The following is an 11279-nucleotide window of genomic DNA, read 5'->3' on the forward strand; positions in this document are numbered from 1 at the left end:
AGAGGCCATCGTAAAGTAGCGGACATCGCACTGTGGTAATGTGTTCCACATTACGTAGCAGTTCGGGCGAACCATTGAAGCCAACATAAGTACCAACGGGTGTGTCATAGATGCCGCTCACTAATCTGTCCTCTGGTTAATAGGCTTCCTAGGGCCTCCCTGACTTGCTTGTGCGTGGCTAAGCTTGCGCCTTCCACCACTAGCACACTCATATACCGTCATCCTCGGCCCGATAGCACGTGACATGTCATTGCGCCCTCATTCCTTCGGTTTCGTTGTACATCCCGACCTCCCGCGACCGCTGACCGCGTAGGACTACATGGTGACAGCGAGCGGTGGTTCACAGTAAATGGATTTGGACCAAATTTGGAATATGTGTTGCTGCTATAGGGTTTTGACCTCGACGACATCGATTGTTTCGTCTGTAAAACAGCATTTACGATCGTCCGCGTTTGGGAGAGAAAAGGACCAAACATCCCATGCATTTTCCTTGACAGCAGATAAGCAAAGTTTACGAATAATCATCAACGCCAACGCGATGAAGGCAACAGAACAACCGACACCGGAGGGTTAGCCTCCGCCCGCAGCATCGGTTGTCTAGGCCTCCACTGACAAATATCAAGTAACAAAAAAGATTAAGTAATATTGTAGGACCAAGTCTTCCGTACAGGGATTTTTAGTCATTAAATGTCGAAGAATATAAGAAAGCACAAAGTTGCACCAACTTTGTCCAACGGCATGCTAATTACGCGTCTAGTGGTATGAAACTAAGGTTCTGAATCTTTAACACTAGATATACTGAGGTAGGGGAATAATAACGGGAATTTGCTTATAACTCTCACTTATTCTTAATCACCCTCGAAGTAGTTCCACCTTAATACATAGCTGGATATTGTACAAAGCCACAACAGAAGGAAATGTTTCAAGACGTTCAGGGAAATTGCTTCAGAATTTCAGACGTTAAGACAAATCCCGCACGAAGCATGTTTGTAAATTTATTTTTCGATTACAATTATCTGTGATGGGCTTGTTATTTTTTAGAGTGAATAAAGACTGATAGCCACGATAAGCATTTTTTTCTTCTTATGAACACGTTTCAAAATGACCCATCATGGTACAAATAGGTATATTGAAATCTAATGCTATTTCTAATGGTAGTTGTAGTGGATTATTAATTTTTGAATGTAGGCCGTTGAAGTTTACTGAAGTACTTCGAGAATGACCAACGTTGGATGGAATCACGCAAACAACCAATTTACGGGTATGTGTGCTAATAGATTTATTTCTCATAATTTCTTTCTCTGTTTCGCTTAAACTAAACTATAACTAAAAGCATACAGGTTTTGTGGTAGTTTTGTATACATAAACTGTTACTTTAACGCTAAACATATCATCCTTTGGTTCTTGAGTTGGGGTCGTTGAAATAATGACAATATGCTAACAGTCAATTGGGTGCTTTGCCGCGTACGTATGCAACCGACACTCCAGATAAGTTTTTCTGACGATGGTTTATGTGACATGCTCAACTACCTTACTTGTAATTCGTTCTTGGAACCATTTGGAATTAATTACTGCGATATGTCAAACATATAACCCAGCATCGCCGATCATCTTCCTGTGAGAAGCGTTCTATGGGTGGCGGAGAGCCAACGTTCATAAATGAATGGCATAATGTTTCGAGTTGGGGCGAAAGCATTTAGAGCGAGTATTTATCTACACCAGCCTACCAAAACGGAAAACCCCATCATGTTGCCATCTCGCCCTAATGCTTTTTTTCTGTAATAACAGTATATCGACAAGGTAAACAGAAATAGGATCAAAACATTTGCCTTCCTAGAGCAGAAGGATCAGAGGGATCTCTATTATGATCACACGCCTTTCTTTTGTTTTGCTGTTTTGTTTTTTTTTTTCATTCTCTTTCTGGTCTTTGAGCAGTACGGAACACCACCACCAGTGTTTCCGGTTCGTGAGAGAAACCGAAGATTGAAACATAGAAGCCCTACAATCGTCTAACCTGATAACATTAACAGGTATATGCTTTCCTACGTCCACTTTCTTGGTTTACATTTGCATTTCTCTACGCTGGTTACGATAAAGGTTACTAGTAAAATCTTAGTTGCCTTGAGGACCACTCCAGTAACAATACGCGTGCGTACGTAACAAACATCCGTATGAAGCACATAAATGGCGTTTTTCCTTGTGTTTGTCTTTTAGTATGAGACTTGTTTGCTTCCCCTTTTCTTATCAAATACTTTCGATTCAATGTAAAGCCACGGTACGAAGTCTCTAACTCTAGGCTCGTGGCCCATTTTTCGTGTGACTCCTGTTGCTCAATTACGTAATGCGCAGCTCAGTACAAACAGCAGATTCTTAATACAGGTGGACAGAGGACATGAAATACACCGAACGGAAAAACTACTTGTCCACACGGGTTCCAGTTTCGCAAAAAGAGTAACATAGAACCCCAACCCCCCTCCCCCTTTTATCGCAACGCCTAAATTGTGTTAGCTCGTTTTATCAAACTTAGAAAAGTGGGGGCGAACGGGGACGGGGATTGGAATGTGTATAAATATGTAGTGTTTGTCAAAAGTGTACATTGGGGTTCGCTAAGTACAAATGTTATTCACTCTAAAAACGCTTCATACGCCACGCCACATTTGTAATTAACGGAACTACGGACATTAATATGCTCTGTCGAGTTTATCTCAACACGTTAACTGTGCCAAGTAGCGATTTATATAGGTTTTTGTTACTTCTACTTTTCATCATCGAGCTTAGCTAGCGAAAGCACATTCACAATACTACTAGTATCAGCTATCATGTTCGTTATAGTAAAGAATTGACACGAGGTTCAATCAATATGGCTATGACACGCCCTACAGAGTGTCACCAACAGAAACAGTCCTGTTTTTGCTGCCCTCCCATACATGGTTATATGAATGAATACGTATGAGTATGCGTTGGAAATTAATACTCAAATATTGTATTGATAGTTGGTGTGCCATTCGCGCTAGGAACGGCGTGATCTGCACCCATTGCATTGCTTCATTTTCTGTTTTTTTTCTCAATATATATACATGGAAGGTATGTTGTTAGCAAAGTGTCTTAGATTACTTTGATTTTTGTAGACTTTCCACATAATCACTCTCCATTTTTTTAGGCTTAGTTTGAGTTTAAATACTACTCTACTATTGGACTCCGCGGACACGTTGTAAGCCTTACGTTGTCGCATCGCACGACTATATCGAAAGTATTCATAACACGTTACAGTTCAAAGCGTGTCAAAATCAAAGGTAGTTCTACATCTGCTCAAGAGTCCAATCGGGGGGAGCCAGAACTGCGTTACGAAGTAATACGTGAAACCGAGGCGTGAAAACTAAATTATCATCAAAATAACTGGAGTGCTTTCTGTTTCGATAAAGCATTCGCCAGCGTCGCGTAATACTGCCGTAGGTCATTTTAAAGTTAGCGGTTAGTGCATTTCATCTTCACGTTTGCTGAAAGTGCAACATGCTTCAGTACTACGTGTTCTATTGGCTCTCGTTCAATATCGATGGCGGTGTTTCTTTCACGTCTTCGCGTCCTTCAATCACGTTGCTCTCTTTTCGTTTGCTAAACTTTTCACGAATTCGATTTCAGCAACTATGAATCCAGTGGTGCGATTATTACCAAGAGCTATTCAAAGGTTTCCAGTTTTCAAGATTGGTTTCGTTTAATGGCCTATCATAAAAAGGTAGCATTTAAAACAACATGTATCAGAAATACTGTCCTTTTCGCAATGGCTTTCAACAGTTCTACAACGTTGGACGTTCAATACTGCACTATGCAAACTGCTGTTGAGTAGTTTAAGCACGTGTGTGACCTATGGGCTATTTAATTTTGTTTGGTTCAGGAATTGTTTATAAAGTTGCTCAAATTGATTTCCGAATGTGCCAAACTGGTAGCATTGCTAATTGCTGGCCCCATGGGCGAATGCGATACAAATGTACGACTCATGTATTTGTTTTATGTTGCTGTTTAGAAACGTGTTTGGGCTAGACATGCTTAGGAGAGTGACTGGGTGTTACTATGATATTATTATTGCCGTTTTGTAATATTAATTAACTATAGTCTAGCATATATTTTACATCTTTCATTGTATTTCATTTTGTTAGAAGTTTATCATATAAGAGGTCGATCCGTATTCTCTTTCTTTGTTTGCAACCGCTTCTACTCTCGTTCGCTACTTGCAGCGGAATGCTTTGTACCACTTGAAAACATAATTTTGTAACAATTGGAGAAAAAACGGCGTTACAATATGGCTCATCTAGTGCATTGTATATGTGTTTGGTAATGTTCGAATCTAAAATTCGAAACAAGTTTTGGATTAAACCCTAGATAAATAAAGGTTGGATTTCTCGTTATAGTCTCTTTCTGCTGCCGTGCTTTGCATATGTATAAACGTGTGCAATGCTTACTGTAATCGTTTTTCAATTTCAAAGAAGCTTAATGTTACTACTGCCTACTTTCGAATACTCGCCTTCTGCTGTTTAAATGCGCTTAAAGTCAGGTTGCTTCAAATTGTCAGGTTGCTTTTTTCATTGAAATTGTTGTTTTGTTTTTTTTTTTTGTCAAAGATAGGCACTAGTCTAGATATGTAAGTTTTAACAGCCACAAAGCTTGAAATGCTTCGTTTATGGTAAAGCTTTTAAGCATTGTTGTCTTCACTAATTCTTTAAAAGGACATCTATGTTATTATAATATACAAACTACGGCATTCATGAGTGAGCGATAAACTCAAACATAGGAATCTATTTCTTGACAAGCCACGAATATAAAGCATTCTAACATCGAGCAAACATAGTGAGTACTTATTATTATTGTCATTGGAGCCCTTATATATTCGTAAGCTTTTCAATTGAAGAAAGCAAAGAAAAGGCCTAATATTCTAGGTAGATTCCGTAGGGACTATAAACAACAAAACTGAAAAAATACGATATTATAGTCGGCGTGGAAATTATTGCATTGAATCCATTTCCACACTGAAAAAGCTGCATGCGGCATTAGATACCAAACCTGTTTGCCTTATAATGCTCACGGTAAGATGTATATTCAGTATCAATAATCAATCAAAAATAATTACTGTAGTGTCGATGGTACGAAATCAGTTCTGCGTTTGAAAACTAAAAATGGTAATTCAACAATTCATTGTGGTCGTTACAAAGATTTTTGGCACTCAAACCACTCACATTTTTTCCCAAACTCATGTTACACAGTCAATAGTCAACTAGTCTGCCTAGTCTGCCTGTCAGACTAGTGTTTGTCTGCCACTACCTCGCTTTTTCGTTACTCAATTATTTTTTGCTACGTATTCGTTTGACAGAGTGGTTCTTAATTTTTCAATCAGGGGTTTCAATTTTCAATTTTTCAAACATAAACTAGTAGAACTAACGAACCTTTACGTGGAGGTGATTTTATGAGCGTTGCACACAAATCTACATATATGCTGTGTCGTATCTACACACAATTCAAACTTTATTTATAGTACTTTTTTAGCATACTTTTGCGTATAGGTAACGAAAACAATCAAACCAGAAAAAGGCTCGTGTACATAAATATGTCACCATATATGTTTATTAGCTGTTAATACTAGGGACAACCATGTATATGCTATACATATATAAATATTGCGTTTTCTTCAATGATCGACCCATAGAAGACTGCAAGAAAAACCTAGCACCTTAACATGCCGTCTTTTGACTTAATATCGTTGGAGTACGCTGCTGAAATAAATATACAGGTGAAAAAAAAGCCTGTCCTTGTATAATATAAATTGCATGTGCAATGCGTAGTAACCTGCAACACTATATTCTGTCTCACTCTCTCTTGCTCTCTCTTTCATTCTCTCCCTATCTCTTGTGCTCTCTTTATCCTCTTTTAACACACAATTTTCTATAATTTCATCACCCGTGGTAATGGTTCATTGTGGTTATAGTTGGAGACATGGGAATACTATAGCAGGCAAACAAACAACCTGCGAAGCTAGCCACAAAAGCAATCGCCATTGTTTGCCTCTATTCTCTAGGAATTTTTAGAGATTGAAGTTCATCTAACATCTCTTTCTCTAAAAGTTTCTAAACGTTGTTAAAGTAATAGTTTCATGTTTGAATTTAGGTTCGTGTGTGTTCGTTTGAAATATGAATGCTTGTGTGTGTGCGTGTGTGCGTTTGGATTTGTGTTTGTTTTGTTTACGTGACACAGGCCGACACACACGACATACTCTTAACGCACGCTTACTAAAATGTTTCCTTACGATATGTATTGTTTTTGAGTGTTCAACTATTGATTACTGTTATCATATTATGATTGGCATTTTTTAGTCCTACTATTACTCTGTGTTTTTTTTTTTATTTGTATCAATATCCCTATCAATATCATTATTGTTATCTACAAGGTAGACAGTTTTGCAGATTTCCAACCCTACAGTACTTGTTTACTAAACCTGTAAAAAAATATGTTCTCAGTGTTTATCTTTCTTTGTCTCTAGAAGGCCATTGTAATAATATGATAAGATTGTTGCTTTTTTGATTCCACCAAAATAGGTGATAGAACATGCATAAGAATTATTTTCTATTTTTCTTTTCGTTTATAATACGTACTTATTTCCCCATATTGGCATTTTAACTTACGAAAATTAGCATCTACATTGTACACGAAACAATTAAATTCAGTGCCCTGTGTATCTGTGGAGGTGTTGTAACTAGAGCTTCGAACTATGGGTACTCGTTACTTTTCTTCGTCTTCAGCTATAAATATGCTACATTGAATTTATAAATTGTATACATCTTAGATACTGATAATTTCTTGCTTTGTATTTCATTCAAATTAATTAAATTCGGAGTAGTAAAAAAAGTCACCGACCGACCACTCGTCACGCGCACAAATCCGCACGGAGGTAATACATGATGGATTGGAAATAGTACAGACGATTGCATTCTATGCAATGAATTGCTTCCTACAGTTCGGCTACGAGTATGTCTTACGATTAGTTCGATTAGCTCACACTGATTTTGTGACCTTTGTATACAGTTGATAGGTTTTCACTACTGATCTGCGGTATAATTATGATAACGGTTAAAGCACCGGGATATGTGTCTGGCTTTTAGTAATTCATATGAAGTGCACAACGCCCATTCTAAGTTGGTTTTGCATTTATATTTTTATGTTTCTGTTTATCATATTTTCATGTCGGATTAACTACGCGTACATAATCCATAGTCTACTTTAGTTTTTTTACCATTTTCCTTAGCTTTTTGTTTAAATAATATATTCCATCGTTCGCTCCCCACCGACATTTCTAATTTCTAAACATCGTATGAATCACATGCATGATGATATTTGATCATAAGACCGCATCGCGTATATTATTATTATACTGACTATTTTCAAAAAATCAATCGATACTATACAGCAATAAAGCCGTATCCACTGTACTGACCGGCCCGTCCGCCCATCTTCTTCTGTGTTGTTCACTTTTACTTTTTGTCATGGTCTTAAAAAGCTTTCTTTATAAAGTGGTAGCTTTGTTGTCCTCTTACTGACTATTTGTTTGTTTTACTCATTTTGTATATTAATATCTAAATTTTTTTTCTCAGTTTCACATGATATGTATTGGTTTACAGCGTTGTTGTAGATATTCCCTTTTTTATGTTTTTGCACAGCAACATTCAAACACCTCAAAAGTATTAATCGGTCACGTTAGTATTCTTGTTAAAAAACAAGCAGTCAAATGTCGGCACGCTTGCGGCACATCTAAACGACGGATATAATGTTTGATTAAACTCAAAAGGAAGAATAAAAGTAACAAGTAACAACGCATGTTCACGGAAGTGAAATGAATGCCATAAGAATATTGTAAGACTTAAATTACAAACTTTTATCTTTTGGTTTTGTTGTTTTGCATATATATACGTACGCTGGCGTATTATAGCTGCTTGCTCTAGCAATCACTCTAAACATATTAATTGTCTATCTTCTAGTATAGCTACACAGCAATGTTTCATAAGTCTTCAAGCACATGATATGTATCTGTAACAGAGGTTCGGGTTTATCCATCCTTTCGTAAAAAGCGCATCACCCTGAACATACTGACTCCGTCTAAACAGCCTGCGATTGACGACCGCTTTACTCTCTCCAGGTTTCATGAGATTCTTAGATTTTCGTTTTCGTAGTGATGATAAGCGCCTGCGCCTCATCAGAAAAGCTCCTTGGAATTTTTTGATCACTACGACCACAACTAGTGACTGGTTGTATATATATTTTTGTTTTGGTTGTATATCCATTTCAATATGAATTACTGTAGAAGTATTATGCAGCGGACTGTCGTACACGCCGTACAGCGCACCAAATGCGCCCGCGGCAGTCGCTTACTTTTCCAAGCCTCTTATTGCCAAGAGCAAAACTAAGAACACTATTACGACAGGCATTGTTGGCGTAATGCTGCCCTGTGAAACTTGGTCAAGCAAATTGCAGGGCGTCTTCGCAGGAACTGCGGGAATGGGAGATTAGAGTTAGATCAAAACGGTGTTGCTTCGAATATTGAGATTTCACATACCAGACCAGGCACGCAGTCGTGGCAAAAAGTCGTTCCAAAACGCGCACGATGTTGCCATCGGCCCTCGCCCATACTTTTCTCCTCGAAGATCATCTTCTCCTTCAGCGTTGAAGAGAAAGAAGATTGGGTTATCTTTGGTGTACAGTGGCCAGTGCTCACCTTCCAATGCCGGATTGCTGTGTTTGAATGTGTAACACGTAATGTATAGTAATGACGAATGGAAAGAAGGAGGAAGAGAAGGAAAGAAAAACCTGTTAATATACATGGCTACATGGCACCGGAAATTGTGGGACAGCATACCCTGAGCGCGCAAATTCACTAACAGATAGTACCATCCGCCGGCTCAGATCTCGCTCGCGCTGTCGATATTGTAAAGAGGCGTTCATTGGCTGGCCGAAGATGTACTCCACCTCATCGCCATGCAAAACTCCCATCCATTCACCCCATAGGGAGGTACTGGTTCGCTATTGGATGGTTGAAGCATCATTATAATCTGCACAAAACCGAAAAGGCACACACCACTCTTCCAAGATTTTGCCAATTCGAACAATTTGGCTGGTGTACGAATAAACTCACATGTGTGAAGTAGTAGTAATGCACGAGGGCACCGCGCTCCGCAAGGCCTAGTGCAAATTCGTTGGTGGGACAGATAAAGAAGTGATCGCCAACTGCTCGCCCAACTTGGTGCTGATTCTGGTACCCATCGTTGCCGCTCTCCCACCCGGTGTACTATGAGCAAAAAAAAACAATATGTTGCAATAATAGAAATTATTCTGTGCACTACACAGCAGAAGTGCACCATCAACTAGGAATCTGTACCTGGAATATAATTGCTTCACGCTCCGGTTCGGATGCTTTGTTGAAGATGGTGTTCATGATTTCGAGAAACTTCTCTCTAGGTAACGAGGTGGCTGCATCTTTTTCGAAATAGTCAATGAAGTCGTACAGTAGAAAGTATGTACCTGGTTTTCGTAGCGGATAAGAAATAGAAGAGTAAACAAATCGAAAACACTTTGCATTCATCATTTTAGTGGAGTGGAGTGTGTTTATACCTTCGTCCCGATTACTGCCCACAAGTATATCAATTCCAGTCAAGTTAACCTCACGCAGCATCGTCATCGGATCGGTGGTCATGAACACGCCATCGATGGTGGGGGCGGAGGGAAAACCTAGGATGCCCGAATAAGAGTTCCACTGCTGCACGGAGATGGTCTTCGCGTCAACATTTCTCATGCACTGCATCACGGTGTGTGGAGATTCCTGGAAGCGGAAGCGTGTGCCGGGTGTGTTACCGGTTGCAGCGATAAGCATAGCAACATCGAGTATGTGTTGTAGCACGGTAGACAACGTACCTTTAGCATAGTTAGATTGCAGTTACAATCGTCAATCAGACCTTCGGCCACTTGCAGGGCCTTCTCGGCCGTCATATGACTCCATGGCGCGTTCAGCGTACCGGATTGCAATATACCGCGAGTCGATAGGCCCCGTGTGACGGGCGACAGCAGGTGCAGACTGACGGAGCTACCGCCGGCGGACTCACCGAAGAGTGTGATCAGGTCCGGATCGCCACCGAACGCTTTCGCATTCTCCTTAAGCCAACGTATCGCGAGGGCCTGATCCCACAATCCCATATTGCCCGGCGCTTCCTCCTCGAGTCCGTTTAGGTAAGGGGCCAGATAGAGGAACCCGAACGCGCCTACACGGTACTGCATGGAAGCAACGATTACGTTACCGACGGCAGACAGTATCTCCGCGTTGTAGGTATCTAGCGTTGAGGTGCCGCTCATGAAACCACCACCGTAGATCCAAACCAACATGGCCAGGCCGCCTTTGGACTGGTGCTGGCGTTGAAAGTCCTCATCGTCTTGAAAGTACTAGAAAGAAGCAAACAGATACGCACGCACGCACGCAGCGGTTACGAAGAAGTGCCAACGTGAGAATGGCTCAACACTACTCACGTCATTACTACCGAAATTCAACCCACGTCCGTGACGAAGCCGAGTTTTGGTTGGTACCCATATGTTCAGGTATAGACAGTCTTCGGAGACATTGGTGTTTGGATTCCACATTTCTTCGCCCGCGAAGCCGGGGAAATATTCATACCTGAATGGACAAGTAAAAAGAATGGTCAATCTATTGGTCGAATGGTCGATCGATGACCGGCTTACCGTTCCTGTATGCACGATGGAGGTAGTCTGGTTGCGTCGAGCACCCCATGCCACGGTTCTGCCGGGACCGGCTTCTTGAAGCGCAGGCTGTCCACCGGTGGTTTGGCGAATGGTACCCCATTGAAGACATGCACCTCGCGGCCCTGCACCATGGTCGAGCGGCCCCGTATCGGGCCGCTGCTGGTTTGCACCACCAAGCGATCGATGATACCGTACGCGGGACATATCACAGTAGCTCCCAGCAGCACCAGTGCCAGTGCGCTCAAACGCGGCGATCGGCCGGCCGTGCAGCAGCGCATCGTAAACATCGTTGCCTTTGCGGCTAGATTGCGTTCTTCCAGACCGCGGCAGCCAGGAAGAAGCAGCCGGTGTGGGAAACTGGGTGGAGTGAGTTCGCGCAGCTTGCTAGTTTTGGCGTGGCGGTTCGCAGTTGACGTGGAGTGCCAGAGTCAATTTCGACTGGCTTCACCAGCTGGAACTTCGCATTATCCTTCACAGCACAGAATCAGTAGTTTGAA

General features: G+C 41.0%; 1 protein-coding gene across 1 annotated transcript; it reads right to left on the minus strand.

Annotated features, from left to right (window-relative positions):
* Positions 1-8405: 8405 nt before the first annotated feature.
* Positions 8406-11069, minus strand: LOC128279101 (acetylcholinesterase). The gene is made up of 9 exons (XM_053017826.1): positions 10762-11069; positions 10552-10696; positions 9946-10467; positions 9646-9853; positions 9413-9555; positions 9170-9322; positions 8894-9057; positions 8594-8769; positions 8406-8527 (listed from the first exon to the last, which is right to left on the minus strand). Exons 1-9 carry the CDS (start codon positions 11067-11069, stop codon positions 8406-8408), a joined length of 1941 nt encoding a protein of 646 aa, XP_052873786.1.
* Positions 11070-11279: the final 210 nt, after the last annotated feature.

Source organism: Anopheles cruzii, chromosome X (genome assembly GCF_943734635.1).
Source record: "Anopheles cruzii chromosome X, idAnoCruzAS_RS32_06, whole genome shotgun sequence".
Classification (NCBI taxonomy): Eukaryota; Metazoa; Arthropoda; class Insecta; order Diptera; family Culicidae; genus Anopheles; species Anopheles cruzii.